This window comes from Lepus europaeus, chromosome X, assembly GCF_033115175.1.
Source record: "Lepus europaeus isolate LE1 chromosome X, mLepTim1.pri, whole genome shotgun sequence".
Classification (NCBI taxonomy): Eukaryota; Metazoa; Chordata; class Mammalia; order Lagomorpha; family Leporidae; genus Lepus; species Lepus europaeus.
Window position 1 is genome coordinate 60,586,505 of NC_084850.1, and position 16,085 is coordinate 60,602,589.

Below are 16,085 nucleotides of genomic sequence, written 5' to 3' on the forward strand. Positions count from 1 at the left end.
CTTCCACTGCTTTCCTAGGTGCAGTAGCAGGAATCTGGATTGGAAGTGGGCAGCCAGGACTCAAACTAGTGCCCATATCGGATGGCAGCGCCTCAGGCAGAGGCTTATCCTGTTAACAGCGCCACAGTGTCAGCTCGCAGCCATTTGTTTTTAACAAGCCCTCCAAGGAATTATGATACACACTAAGGTTTGGGAAGAGGCTGTGAGACACTCACCTAAGATAAGGCCAGTCTTAAAAGTCACTGGCTTATGCCTGTTGCAGGTAAACTGAACAGGACAGCAAGGGCTGGGCAGGAAGGAGACTAGAGCTAGCAGAGGCTGAGACACAGAGGGGAAAAGATTAGCTGATGGCAACAGAAATATGTCTAAGGGGGAAAGCTGGCTCCAGAAGAATGTAAACATGATGACACATGAAGTCTCAGAAACCCTGCAAATCATCCCTGACACCTACTATGGGTACATAGAAGCTAAAAAGCATGCATATGAGGTATGTGTAAAGGTGTAGCACGCAGAAAGGTGTGCATTGGACAGAGAAACAGCTAAGAGGGCATTCATCTCCTAGGGAAGGAGGGAGGATTGGGATTGTACAGAGGGCTCCATCCTTGGCATCAGGTGTACCGGTAATGTTACATGTCTAGCTGAGTGGTGGATACATGGATGTTTATGGTTGTATTTTTGTGTCCTGGGAATTCTGAAATATTCCCAAAGGGAGAAGAGGGGAGGAAAGCAGTATTTTCCATGCCACTGGGGCAGGACCTAGAGGGGTCGACAAATTCTAAAACCCAATCTGACCTTTCAGGTCATTATGAAGATACCTCTGTCATGGAAGGAGATAAACCATGTTAAATTAGTTGATTTAAACATTTCAGATATTTAGACGTAGGGGTTCGTGGATCCCCAGCTGAATTCTTGTTCTGAACTCCAAAAATGTTACAAGCAGGCTAGACTAAATAAACCGCTTTCCCTTCTTCATTCTCTCTCACTCTATTGCCTCAGCAGGTGGGGCCCTGTGCTTCTGAAAAGGGCTCGTTGCAGTTAACCCATCTTGCTATAGGTCTTGGACCTAGTCCCTGAGCCAGGACGGAGTGCAGTCACTAACCACCTTGTCCCTTCTACTCATGCCCGACTGCACCCCTCTCCCACCAGTCTCTCACCTAACTTCCCAGGTGTTCATATGCAAATCCTCTTCACTAGCACTTCTCCTCCACACCAAGCCCCCTCCGAGGCCATTGGCTTGGCAGACTTATCTGTGTGGTGGCCCCTCCTATGAAGCACAATTTCTTATGAGCATTTTGCTTCTCTGAACACTTTCAAAGTCTGAGTTGTCAATACCCTATTTGATTTCCCTCCCCCATGAAACAGACAGACTGAGATGGTCTAAAGAACAGGCTTTATTGATTTCATTTGCTCTATGTAAATCAAAAAATCAAGAAAGTGCAAAGAAGCTGAAAACTTAATGTGCCACTAGACTTTTTTTAAAAAAAAACCTCATCAATTAAAAGAGTTTTGTTAACTGTGGAAAATAAATTGTTAAGAGAGGGAAGGATTACCTGCATGAAGGGCATCTACCTAAATGAACTGTTAATTACGGGATACAAAGGTAATAATATCCAGTCTATCAAAAACCTAACTTTATCAAAAAGACAAAAACACAGTATCGGAAAAAATAGATGGCTAATAGAGAAAATGCGACACCTAGCAAGTGGTCAGTATTGTGTCACAGTATAGCAGCAGCAGCCAAACCCAGCACCAGGTACTTAAATTAGCTCTGGCTCCTCATTGCCTCGCTGCCTAGGTGGGCATTTTGAGATGGAGCAGGGCCCCGCTCAGGATATAAAGGCATAGGTGGATATTCAGGCCTGCATATCTGTTTAAACAGAGTAACCCTGAAGAGACAGAGGCAGACATAGTAATAACTATAATGAGGAGTCACTTCTGGGTCACCTAATAAGCTAGGTTTAACTGGCAAGGCATCTAAGGTCATCTCTCAACGTTTGGTGGGTTTGCAGGATAGAATAAAAAGGAAGGATGTAGAAAGGAGAACTTAACTAATTTTTGGTGAACCTGGAGGAGAGTCTAAGGTGGTCTACACCTTGGAAATCTAGCCGATTAAGGGACTGACTCCGGAGGTAAACGTGCCTAAATCTTTACTCCTCTGCCTGGGAGTTTTAAAAGGAGATGATGCTCTACAGAAAAAGACTGCATGGCAAGATGCAAAGGGAGGGGTCAAATTTGCAGGGCTACTCGGCTCCTGCCCTCCCCACTGACCTCACTGACCTTTCCCCCTCATCCTGACACTTCCTCTCCTGCTCTCCTTTTAGGCCTTCTCTCTTCCCCATGGTTGGGGTGAGTGGGCTCTCTTGGGAGGTGGGGGCTCTCCAGCCTAGTACCTTCTGAGGTGTGTGTCTCTAGGAATGAGGGTGGCAAGAAGCATTGGTGGTAACTCTACTGAAGGCTAGGCATTCATGGCATTTATTTCATTCAAAGGATTGTAAGTTTCTGTTCCCCTTTCTAGGGCCTTTTTGCTTAATAAAAATGGTCACAGGAAAGAAATCACGGCCCAGAATTAATGCAGCTGTTGGCAATTATCATTTAGAATGCTTATGCTTCACCTAGGACCTACTTATTACATGTCTCTGATATGTGGCTCCAGGCTTTGGATTTCTTCTTGGCCATAGAGAACCAGACAGGCTCAACTGGCTGAACCAGCTCAGCTGGTTCAACCGGCTCAGCCAGCTCAACTGGCTGATGGGACTTGGCCGGAAAAGTTGAAGATTCTTTAGTTTCTTTTTTCTTGGCAGAGGTGTGAAGTATCTTCTGATCTTCAAATCCAGCTGGAACCATAGCAAGCAACATACAGTAAGAAGCCTCTAAGACATTGGGATATGTCTATGGGATGCAATAAAATGGTTTATCCTTTCAGCTTTCCTCTGCCCCCCCCCCAACTCTTATTACTTTCCAATTCCTGCTCCCTGGGGTGCCAGGCTTCTAAAAGTTGGCATCTGAGCCATGCCATGATATGTCAAAAGGGTAAAATCAACATGACTATGGCTACTAGGGTCTGGGCTTGGGAAAACCTGAGAAGTAAAACCTGTATCTGTTAACTCACAATATTTGCACGTTATTGGATTTTAAGGTAATATCTTTGTCTTACCAGTTCATGATGCCATGAGAAATGAAATTGATGACTCAATCGATCTTACCCAGTAAAAGTTGATGCTAAATAATATTGTACCAACTACTGTGGCCAAACAGCCTATCTTCCTCTTCCTCAATTCCACTCCCTCTCTCATCTTGCATCATGGCTGATTGACTCAGTGGCTTAGACTCAAGCAGTGGTTGTCAGTCCTGACTACATATAAGGATCACATAAGGCTCTTAAAAAAGTATCAATGTCCACACCATTTCCTAAACTGACTGAATTAGAATCTCTTGATGGAGCCAAGGTCCTTTGTAATTGTTTAAAAAGCTTACCAGGTGATTCTAATACATAGAATTAAAAGCTACTCCACAGGAAAATAAGTGCCTATGAGGCCATTAATCACTGTAGACAGGTCAATTGTTATTTCATGTTCTGATAATGAGTTCTTACATTCCTAGCCTAATTTATGCATGAGGGGAATACAAAAAAACCCTTTTGCACACAACTCTTTCTGATGAAATCACTTCCTGTTGTGTCCCAGTACATGTAGTGCTTTTTCAGCAGTCAACATTACCCTGCCTTTCATATCCCTGCTCAGAATATGAAGGGGCTGAAATAAGTCTTCTAACCTGTTAAAAACAATTCCACAGCATTGAACCTTTATAGCGAATTATTCTCAACAGTTTCATTGGGGACATAGAAGTCAAAATTTGTTATGAACTGGAAAGTGGCTGGGTACTTTCTTCTTGCATATCCAGCTACAAGAATGTTTTAGTGAGTTACCAAAATTTTGTGTCTAGATAGCTTCTTCAATGAGATAAAAGACTGGAAGACCTCCCTGGAATTTACATTGGATTTATATTGGTCATAATAATTGGATTTTCCTAAAATAAGTGTATACTGTGTCTACCGGAAGAGCAATGAGCGAATCATGAAGCTCATTTGAGGGTAAGAGACATATTGTATGAGGTTGAAATTGCATAAGTTTCACAACATCCTGCCAGGGCTGTTTTCATAGGAGTATGTGCTTTTACCTGATTTGATTAGCTTCATCTGTGCCACCTTCTGTCTATGGACATTGGAAGTGAAAATCTTTCTTGATTGGTTTTCATTTTCAGGTCCAGCTCCCTTTAATTCAAAAATGGAAACAGAAAACATGAAAGTCCTGACATTAAACAATGAATTACTTATTCAGAAGACCATAGGCACAGGCCCAGTCCTAGGAACTATTTGTTCAATAGTAATTAAAAGACAACAGATGGATACACATACAGATACAGACAGAGAAGGAAAGAAATAGCACTGAGCCTCCTGGTTTGGAACTTATGTTCACAAAACCTAAGCTGGCTCATATCTATCACCTTAAAACTTGTAAGAAAAGGTTGTCTATATAGAGTAACGTGAGAATTAGTTAAGAACTTTCTTTTCCTTAGCACTTTACCAGTACTTAACAGCAAGCTAACAGAATGTGGTGATTACAAACCAATCTGGTGAATTCACTGGAGTTCCCTAGAATTGCTCTTAAGAAAACTTTTTGACATATGACTTGAAGCACTCTCTACACTAAAAAAATAATGTGACTGTAGGTCTTTCCAAAACTTTAGTTTAGGTTTTTCAGATTAACCTCTCCAAAGCTGGTCTAAATGAATGCATTTGTATACACTAGCGTATTTCCCACTAATAGAAGCTTTAACCAAGGTGGATCTTACCCTTGGACAATCCTGCTCCCACACACATACTAATGACAAAAAAGGAAAGATCTTTGGGGCTGGCATTGTGGCATAGTGGGTAAGGCTACTTCCTGTGATGCCAGCATCTCATATGGGTGCCAATTCATGTCCTGGGTGCTCCACTTCTGATCCAGCAGCAGAGTATAACCTATGGTGTTTGGGTCTCTGGCGCCCACATGAGGGACCCAAATGGAGATCTTGGTTCCTGGCTTTGGCCTGGCCCAGCGCTGGCCATCTGGGGAGCAAACGAGTGGATGAAGATCTCTCTCTATATCTCTCTCTCTCTCAGTCTCCCTCCCTCTCTGTAGTTCTTTTGAAATAAATAAATAAATCTTTTTTTAAAAGGAAAGATCTTTAAAGCAAAGAGTTAAATAGGTTCCCATGTGATCTCTCGACATATTTAAGATGCACTTAAAATATAAAAATGTAGATCTATGTCTTATATGTAAATTTGGTATCTTCTTGAGTCATTTTTCTGCAGTTTTGACAAGAGGAAAGCATCCTCCCTGATCCATATGTTGTACCATTAGCCTAGGTCATCACTTTTAACAATCACATTAAGCTAAATGAATATGTAGAAATCCAAATACCAAGCACATAAAGATAAGCTGTTATGTACTCATAGAGAAAGGTGCTCAGAGATTAAATGTAAAATGAAAAAAATAATACAGTGCTCCTCACCCCTTGTCTGCAGTTTCGTTTTCCGAGGTTTCAGTTCAACTGTATTTAATTGCAGTATGAATTTTTTTAAAAGATTTATTTATTTATTTGAAAGTCAGAGTTACAGAGAGAGAGAGAGAGAGAGAGAGAGAGGTCTTCCATCCACTGGTTCAGTCCCCAATTGGCCGCAACAGCTGGAGCTGCGCCTATCTGAAGCCAGGAGCCAGGAGCTTCTTCTGGGTCTCCCCAGTGGGTGCAGGGGCCCAGGGACTTGGGCCATCTTCTACTGCTTTCCCAGGCCATAGCAGAGAGCTGGATTAGAATTGGAGCAGCCGGGACTCGAACCAGTGCCCATATGGGATGCCGGCACTGCAGGCAGTGGCTTTACCCACTTTGCCACGTTGCCTGCTCAGAATGTTGTTAAATATTCATTTAAATTTAGAGTGATAGAGACAGAGAAGCTACAGACTGAAACAGAGATCTTCCTCTTTCTAGTTCACTTCCAAAATGCCCCCAACAGTTGGGGTTGGCCAAAGTTGAGAGCCAGGAACTCCATCCTAGTCTCCCACCTGGATGGCCAGGACTGAAGCATGTAAACCATTATCTGCTGTCTCCCAGGCACATTATCTGGAAGCTGAATCAGAAGTGAAGTAGCTGGAACTTGAACCATGCACTCTGATATGGGATGCAGACATCTTAAGTATTTTTTTTTTTTTTGACAGGCAGAGTGGATAGTGAGAGAGAGAGAGAGAGACAGAGAGAAAGGTCTTCCTTTTTGCCGTTGGTTCACCCTCCAATGGCCACTGCGGCCGGCGCATCACGCTGATCCGAAGCCAGGAGCCAGGTGCTTCTCCTGGTCTCCCATGCGGGTGCAGGGCCCAAGCACTTGAGCCACCCTCCACTGCACTCCCGGGCCATAGCAGAGAGCTGGCCTGGAAGAGGGGCAACCAGGATAGAATCCGGCGCCCCGACCGGGACTAGAACCTGGTGTGCTGGCGCTGCAAGGTAGAGAATTAGCCTGTTAAGCCACGGCGCCTGCCAACATCTTAAGTATTGGCTTAATGCACTGTACCGCAACACCTGCCCCAGGTGCAAAATTATTAAATGGAAAATTCCAGAGATAAATGATTCATAAGTTTTAAATCACATTCCCTTCTCAGTAGCATGATGAGCTCTCACTCCATCTAGTTCTTTCCTGCCTGGGATGTGAAGCATCCTTTTGTCTAGCATATTTATGTCTTACACACTACTGGCCTATTAGTCATTTAGTAACTGTCCTGGTCATCAGATCAACTGTCATGATGCCATAGTACTTGTGTTCAAGTCACCTTCACTTTACATAATAATGGCCCCAAAACACAAGAGTAGTGATGCTGGTAATTCAAAAATGTCAAAGAGAAGCTGTAAAGTGCTTCCTTTAAGTGAAAATTTTTAACTTAGAATGGAAAGAAAAAAGTCACATGCTGAGGTTGCTAAGATCTATGGCAAGAAGGCATTTTATAGCCATGAAATTGTGAAGAGGGAAAAATGTGTGCTAGTTTTGATGTCTCATCCAAACTGCCAAAGTTATGGCCATAGGACATGATGTATGCTTAGTTAAGATACAAAAGGCACTGAATTACAGGGCTTTTACTAGCCATGGTTTCAGGCATCTACTGGGGATCTTGGAACATACTCCCTGTAGATAAGGGGAGACCACTATATTTATAATTTTATTTCATTGATAAAAATGCATATACCTACTTACAGGCATAAAATATCTGTAAGAATAGTCATTCAGCTCCTACCCCAGTGGCTACATTTGGCATATATTGTATGACTTAATCCTTATCTCACCAATTTCATGGAACTCTGCTCAATTATTTAGGATAGGTTTTGATTTATAGACTCCTCGTATCAACAACTTTCCACAACCCTTTAAGAGCATAAACTGGGACACATTTGTATGAGTTTAAGGCAAGTCTTTCTCCTACCCCCCCCCCCATCACCACCAGAGAAGCCCTTCTGGCTTGCCTAATATTCCTAAAGATGGGTCAGAAGTATGTGTCTGGCAAAGTTCCCAGTGGAAGCTCAAATGGTGGCTCCAGCAACCATTTGGAGTGTTTTCTGGGTGGCCCCATGTCCTACCACATAACTAGGTTCCTTAGTCGCAGCCTCTGCTCCAGCTCTGTCCTTGAATTTTGATGGTTTCATAAGGCCAGGGGTCTGGAAACCCTTTTGCTTCTGCTTTGCCATGGTTATCCAAGCTGGCTCTGATATGGCACTGTCTGATTGTTGACCAGGATGCTTTCCTGACAAAGGAATGAAAGGAATTAGGACTGAAGCAAGGCAGGCAGAGTCTTAGCCTGGCTAGGCTGAACTACAGTCATGTCCCAAGTGGGATCCTTGTGAGCTGCCAAATGAAAATGAACAGATCTCTAGTAGATAAACGCCCCTCCTTTGCCTACAACCTTGCAAGTCAAGTTCTTGGGTGATCAGGAAGCTGTACTTCAAAATGGCCGTAGTGTCCCCTTACTGGACCCCTTCCTTCCCTTGTCCATCTTATGTCCCATACTCCAATCAAGATATGATAATGGTTGCCAGTGGCGCTGAGAAAACTCCTAAGAAGCAAGAAGCTCAGGCCATTGATGTCCTTTCTCTGTCTCCAAGGAAAATATAGTATTTGTTACCCAGTCATACTCCCCCAGGCAAGTGTGTGGTTACAGGCAGATATAAGACTATGTGGTGGTCAGTGTGAAGGTACAAAGTTTTGGGAGATATTAGTGTTGAAAATATCAGGAAGTCCTTTATTCTTAAGACATTTCAGTAGATAGGAGATATACCTCAGTGAATTACAGTGAATTCAGATATAGGCTGAGAGTCTGAACACAGCGCTTTGTTAATGCATTGCCTTTTAAGACTGTAAATGGTGTTGAGGAGGGGCATGATACATGTAAAAGTATTTTGAGAAAAGCATGAAATACTATCCAACTGTAAGGAATACAGAGCTTAGGGGAAGAGGGAATGGGCAGAGTTCACGTGTCCGTCACAGAATGTGAATGAATGTCCAGGGGGAACCCCCCAGAGAAAGGGAAGACTCAAAATTGACTCTTTCCAAATCCAATTACGTAGAATACGGCACTATGCCGTCCCTAAATCCACGAGCCAGCTCTATCGAAGCAACAGTGCAGTGAGCAAGGTGAGGACAGGTCTCAAGGCCCACACCATGCTAGGTTTTCTAGTTCTTCCCTCCCCCTTAGCACCTTACTTGCCATCTGAAGAAACACAAATCTCACCTGGGGTCTTGTGGGCAGGTTGCTTCTGGGCCACAGCTTCAGATCTGGGCTCGCTCAGCTGCTTCCCCACCTGCTCAGGTATTGTGGTGGGGGTCTCTGCAGTGACCAGGAGCCCCCGGGACTCTCTTCTTCTCATCCGCTGCTCTCTGCCTTCAGAGAGTGGAATCGGGCCTAAGGGCAGTGGAGGAAGCTGGGCAAAGTTATCTAGTTTTGTGCTCTTATACTTCCGGGAGGAAGGGAGTCTTCTCAGTTGCACTCCAAAACATTTTTCAACGCCAGCCTCGTTAGTGGTGAAATTGGAACGCTTGTCATTATTTCCATCACCACTCTCAAGGCCTTCCCTCTTAGAGCAAGTGCCCCCAGAAACAGGTGTTTTCGAGGCTGGGGCAAGGGTGAACTTCCTAGGTTTGGTGGTAACGGTCGTGAGGTCTTCAGAGCCTGCGCTGTGCTGCTTGGTCTTGTTTGGGAAAACTGGGCCTTTTGGTAGGGACTCTCTGCCAGAATTGCCCTCAAAAATGGTTCCCTTGGTAGTAGCGCTCGTGGAGTTTGAAAGAACCTGTTGCTCATATTCAGAGTCTCCAAAAGGCGGTAAAGGGTTTCTGGGATGCAGGTGCTCTTGGGGACTGCTCCGCCTTACAGGCCCATCCACTGAGCCCGCCGGGCAAGTCTGCGGCTGCAATTGCGACCCATTCAACGCTTGAGGAGCGCGTCTGGGAGGCAGGCTCTCTCTAGAAGGCCTCCATTCTTCGGGAGAGCTTTCAGAAAGAGAGGGGACTTCTTGCTGGCACTCAAACTTTCCCGAGGCTGGGGCGTTCTGTCTACGAGACAGCTGCTCTTCAGAAGTGCTCCTCTTCACGGGAACGTGCTCTGAGGATGAGGAAGCTTCTTGCGGGTCTTTGGGCCTCCCCACAGACTTGACAGAGTGCTTTATAGGCAGCGTCTTCGAAGAACTGCCTCCCCCGGCGTCAGCATGCTCCCTATCTGAGAAAACTTTGTGATCCGTTTTAGGCCTCAACAGAGATTTGGATGGATGCTTTGGAGGCGGGGGGTCCATGCAAGAGCTCTCTTTGAGAGCCGAGTCCTCTGAAAAGATTTGCTGTGCCATAAACTTCACAAACGACCGGGAAGGATGGCTGGCAAGCAGCGACTTCTCTACTTTAGCCGTGTTTGTTAGGCGTGAGGAGATCTCCTGCACTTTGGACTTGACAGAGAGCTGAGTAGAACCTTTGGGGGGCACCGGCTCCCCTGACATGCGTCCCTCAACAGCAGCGCTCTGGGGACCTGCGGCCATTTTCTGGACATCATGTGTTACAGTGGACTGAGACGGATGTCCAGAAAGCTGCAGTTCTGCAGAGACGCCGCCCTCGGGGGCAACACCCTCTGCACTTGTAGCCTTCGCCGGGGGCTGAGCATGGGGCCTGGGGGATTGCAGCTCCACAGACATCCTCCCCTCAGCGGCAGCACTCTCCAGACCTGCAGAGACTTGTTGCCCCGATGTAGGCTTCTCCCCTGAAGGCAAAGGGTTTCCCGGAAACTCCTCAGACTCACTCCAGTCGTCAGAGGCACTCGCTGAACCTGCAGAGGACGGCCGCCTGACCCCTGCTCTCCGGGACTGAGAAGCCTTGTGGGAAGGCGGTTCCGTCTTGGGACCTGCCAAGACGTTTCGCCCAGCTGGGGGAGTCAGCCCCATCGCAGTGCTGCCCTCAGCCTGAGCATTCTCTGAACCTGCAGAGACTTGCTCAAAGGCGGGGCTCCCCGGCGCTTGGAGGCTGTGTCTGGAAGGCAGTGGCTTCCCATGGCCGCCGCACTGCGCAGAAGCACTCGCGGGGCCTAGGGTCTTCTGCAGCTGGCTGCTAGGCCTGACCAAGGCCTGGGGAGGACACCCAGGAGGCGACAGCTCTCCGCAAACGTCCTCCTTCGCAGCAGCGCTTTCTGAGACGATTCCCTGGACCTGAGGAGTTGTCGAGGACTGGGGAGAATCTTTGGGGAGCAGCGGCACGACTGAAACGCCCCTTTCGTCAGCAATAGCCTCCGAGCCTGACAACACATCCTGTTGATCCTGAGGCGCCACAGAATCCTTCTCACCAGCAGAGCTCTTGGAGCCTGAAGAATCTTCTTGTTCAACTACTGATTTCGACAGGGGCTGAGAAGCATGCTTGGGAGACAGCACCTCCGTCGAAACGACCTCTCCAGTAGCTGAAATTTCTGCACGTGAAGGGACCTGCTGCTCAGCTTTTGGCCTCACAGAGCGCTTAGAATTCATTCTGGGAGGCAGTGGCTCCATAGAAATGCCCCAGTCGGTAGCCACACCCTTGGGATTTACAGAGACATGTTGCTCAGAATCGGGGCCCTCCGACGGCTGGTAAGGATTTGAGGGAGACACTGACTCGCCAGAAATGCTCTGTTCTGTCGAAGAGCTCACTGGACTGGAGGAGAGCTGCTGCGGCAACACAGGCCTCCCAGTGCGCTGCGCAGGGCTTGTGGGCAGCGTCTGCTCCGCAGAACCGCTCTCTTCAGCCGTGTTCTTTGGGACTGAGCTGACTTCTGCGTGTTCTCTGGGCTTCCTCAGGGCCTGGGCGCGGGGTCTGACCGGGAGCTCTCCCTCCAAGCTGCTCGAATCTTCAGCACGACCACTCGATCCTCGGGGGACTTTGTCAACTTGACACTCCTCGAAAGGTCGGGAAGGGTAGCTAGGAACCTGCTGCTTCCCAGAGCTGCTTAATTGCGTGACAGAATGTTTCGATTTGGGTAAGACTTTTGGTTTACCTTCACACTTCCCCAAGGATGGAGAAGAGCAACCAGAAGAAGCCAATTCCTCGGAATTGCTCTGCTCCTGGGTACCACTCTCTGAATCTGAGGTTTCCTTAGCTGCAGGCTTCCCCAAACGCGCGAGAGAATGCGCAGGGATCACTTGCTCCTCAGAACGACTGCCGTCCTCGGAACCATTGTCTAACTCTGAGAAGACTTCCTCAGCCTCGTGTTGCCCTAAGAAAGTGGAAAGGTGTAGGGGAGGCAGCCTCTCTGCAAAAATGATTTCGTCTGCCTCACTGATCATGCCGGAAATTTCACTCACTATGAAGGCCTGGATGATATTTCCAGGAGGCTCACCTTTGAAGGCAGCTGGGATATCCTGGGCTGGCTGCATTTTGGATCGGGCCTTTTGCAGAGCAAGGTTGGAAGCTTTTCCCTCTGCTGAGTGGATCTGAGAAGGCTCCCTAATCCCCTGTGCCTCTGGGGTTGCGGAAGAGCTCTCCATCACTGGGGAAGCAAGCGCTCTGGCTCGTAGCTTCTTGGCTGTAGAACCCGTATGTTCATGATATGATGGTGGACCACTAACCATCGACGCTTCCATGTTTGCAGGCAGAGGCTGGGGTGCTGATGTGTTTTCTGCCTGAATATTGACATCATCGTTGCTACCACTCATGTCACCTTCATCTGAGAGCAACTCCTGAGCAGTAGCGGTTTCTACTTGTGGAGTTGTGAGCTGCTCCGTGACTTTTGTCTTCAAGTGTAGGTTCCAGAAAGAGCAACCCTTGGCAGTCTTATCAGTAGGTAAGGACCCAGCCCCATCACCCAGGCCGTGTCCTTGACTGGACTGTACAGAGCTTCTTCCTTTGGACCCACACTCACTCATTCCTAAAGCATTTGCTCCCACTCGTCTACATCTTCTTCCATATACTGCTGACATACCGCCTAGGTTCCCAGAAGCGTCAGTGTTTGGGGCCTGTTCTGTTGTCTTATCATAAATCTCTGTTTCGTTGTTCTGTTTCTGGCTTGTGGGTTCTGTACCAACGGAAAATAAGGAAAGGAGAATAGGTGTGCTGTTGACTTCACAAAATAAACATACTCTGCTGTGGCCCAATGAGCAGCTACTTTGTTAGTGATTTCTCTAGTATGAAGGAGCATCTACTTGTAAGACAGATGCTTGGTCACTATTCACCTTCTAGAGTTGGAAATTCTTTAATCAAAAGGAAATTTCAGTCTCATAAACTAATTTCAAGGTTGGTGCATCAATAAGCTGGTATACTATTAAGTAAGAGTCATGTCAAGAGGAAACGTTTGATTAACTTTGAGGAAACTGAGGCAAGGGGGAGGGAAGTTTTCACTTTTCAGTTAGTACTTCTACTTTCAACTTAATGTTTATCTGAACGACTTGAAATTTTCTACCATGTGTATATACTGCATTCACTTTAGAAAGACATCAACAGGAATTATCTGGGAGGTAGGATTAGGGCCACTTTTTCTTCAATTTCCTAGTATTAAAACAATCTTATAACATACATACCAAGCAATTCTTTAAATATATGCAGAATAATTCTTGGAATGTCTTAACAGTTACATCAGTCCACAGGCTTAGGTGAAGCATGAGACAGCAGTTACACAGATTGCTGCCCCTCCTTTCTGATAACTTTTTCTAAGGAACTTAGTTTGATCCACAGCTGGGTGGGGCCCTTGCTGCCTTTCTCCCTATCACTCCCATTCCTAGCTCCACGAAGTACTTTCATATCCAGCATAAATACTGAGAATGACTGGTTGTGCTCCAAACCAACCAACCTCATTATATAGAAAATCAACCAAAGTATCTGCTCCATGAGAACTGACTCAGTTCTGGCCTCTGTGTAAAAGGGACAATTGAAAAACAGCAAGGAAATAATAAAAGCGACAACTATTAGAAGATAAATCTGAAAAAATAAAGATGAAAGATTTCCCATTTCATCTTTCCTTTGTTTTTACAGGATGCTTTTGTTATTATTCATGGGGAAATGTATTCACGGATATCCTGTCTTTAAACTCACATGTGAAATCCTTTTGACAAAACACGAAATAATTGTTCAACTTAATTTGTGGGCCTGGAATTTTGTATTATTAGGTATTGTTTGAAATTAACCTGTCATCAGCTGGGGCCAACATCCACATATGCACACACACACACACACAAAGAGATAGCTTTTCACTCAGATGGTATTTCTTTTGGGGGATTTGATAGCTGATGGCTGCCAAGCTCATCTGTCTACAGCTGTCCAAGCCCTCTTTGACCATGGACATGGGAACTGATCTCCCTGTTCACACAAGACCTTTTCTTTCTACCAGAAGAGAAAGACAGCTTTAACAAATGATTTGTTTGGCCACTTCCATTATTCCTGTCTGGTTCTGTTCTTGAGGGAGAATGTTGAAGTGGAAACTGCTAGTTGCACTCTGCTATCCAGGTTCATTGAGGAACCTGGCATAGACACTAGTCTCAGAAATGGTTCAATAAATTTAGAAACAAACCAAACACCTCTCTGGTTTGAAATTCATTTAGGTAAAATCAGTATGTAAAGATGATCCTTTATCTAAATTCCTAACACATGTTATTGTACATGTGTATTAATTTGCTGTCTAGATGGGGAAACCTGGGGCATATTAGTATGCATCTTAAGTGGAAAGTTCTCTGAGGACCAAGGGCAGCAGTCCTGGGTAATTCTTGTTTTCAGTTCCTATCACATAGCGCTGTGCAACGAAGCCTATAATACATGTTTCTGGGTAAAGGTGAAGATGTGCCAACCTTCACTGTCTTTGTTCAGCTTCTGGTCAGCATCTTTTGGTTTTCTCACACTCTTTTCTTCTTCAGTAACCAGTGAAATGCTTGGCTCCTCCTGCTTTGCTTTCACCTAAAACAAGGAAAGAAAAAGCGTGAAGTGCTCCCTAGCCATCCCTGCCTGCTCACCAAGGAGTTAGGGCACATCAGGAAAAATAAGTCCTCGTGCTGGGTATTTAACACCACTGACGATGAAAGCTATTTTCAACGCCATCCATTAAGTGATCCCTGGGAATCACCTTACCTATTGGAAGTGGTTCATTCAGACCTGAAATTCCTAATCTGTGAAGAGCAGTCTGCAGGAAGTGCTCTAAAACATCCCAGAAACTACTGAACCAAACTAGGCCATAAATCTGAAAATTGGGTTGTTGGGCCTGATGACAGACTTGCCCCCTTCGCAGAATTGGAATTCTTGGATTTTCTTCACCGGACTTGTGAGCCAATTCAAAGTCTGTTTGGCTTCTTTGCAGGGAACTTGGTGAAAGCATGAATTATGTCTTTCCAGCTCAAAAGAAGAAAAAGGATTGGGCCTTTGTTGGGGGTGGGGAGCACAAAAGAAAAAGCTGAAGGGTTCAGACCTTATACTGAATGGATTGGAATTAATTTAGTATAAACAAGGTTTTCAGATAATTACAGTGCAGATCTGGAAATGGTGAGTAACACTGCACTTGACAGTGTCTAAAACTTGCGCAGTGCCAACCTTTTATGACATAATCTAAAGGCAAGCATGCAACTTGTTATACTCACACTCAAAGTGCCTGTGCGAACAGATACAATTCAAAATAATTTATCTTGGGGGCAAGTGTTTGCAGTAGTCGCTAAGATGCCTGCATCCCATATTGGAGTGCCTGGGTTTAAGTCCCAGCTCTGCTCCTGATCCCAACCTCCTGCTAATGTACACCGTGGGAGGCAGCAAGTGATATCTCGAGTAGTTGGGTCCTTGCCACCCACATGAGAGACCTGGGTTGAATTCTTGGCTCCTGGTTTCAGCCTGGCTCAGCCCTATCCCCAACCATTGCAGGCATTTGAGGATTGAATCTGCAGATGGGACGGGTGTGTGTAAAATAAGTAGATAAATAAAGCCATTTTTTAAAAAAATTATTTTTGAGTAAATGAAGTCAGACAGACGTGAATTGAAATCTCTTCTCCATTAGTTTCTTGCTTTTGGACCTTGGGCAAGTTATTCCTTGAGTCTTTCTGTCTATGCCCATAAATTATGGATTGGGAGAAACTTCCTGTAGGACAAGCAGACTTAAGAAATTCCAGAGCATGGGGCCGGCGCTGTGGTGTAGTGGGTTAAGCCGCCGCCTGCAGAACTGGCATCCCATATGCTCCACTTCCTGTCCAGCTCTCTGCTATGGCCTGGGAAAGCAGTAGAAGATGGCCCAAGTCCTTGGACCCCTGCATCCATGTGGGAGACCTGGAAGAAGCTCCTGGCTCCTGGCTTGGCCAATTGGGGAGTGAACCAGGGGATGGAAGACCTCTCTCTCTCTCTCTCTCTGACTCTCCTTCTCTCTCTGTGTGTAACTCTGACTTTCAAATAAAATTAAAAAAATCTTTTAAAGAAAAAAGAAATTCCAGAGCATGGAGAAGGTGGTAGTAGCCCTTATCTTATATCCTATCTTATAAGTGATTCTAGACCTTTTTATCTTCATCCGTGTGTCAGGGAGTATCACAGGGAAGGAGATGTGCCAGCCTTC

The 16,085-nt window shown here is 45.7% G+C and overlaps 1 protein-coding gene across 1 annotated transcript in view; it reads right to left on the reverse strand.

The window, feature by feature from the left end:
- Window positions 1-2,619: 2,619 nt before the first annotated feature.
- The window catches only part of KIAA1210 (KIAA1210 ortholog), a 76,692-nt gene continuing 63,226 nt past the window's right edge, over window positions 2,620-16,085 (reverse strand). Inside the window, 5 exon segments of the mRNA XM_062183046.1 lie at window positions 2,620-2,834; window positions 4,177-4,270; window positions 7,660-7,823; window positions 8,808-12,590; window positions 14,353-14,458. Coding sequence (XP_062039030.1) covers window positions 2,620-2,834; window positions 4,177-4,270; window positions 7,660-7,823; window positions 8,808-12,590; window positions 14,353-14,458 — 4,362 coding nt within the window.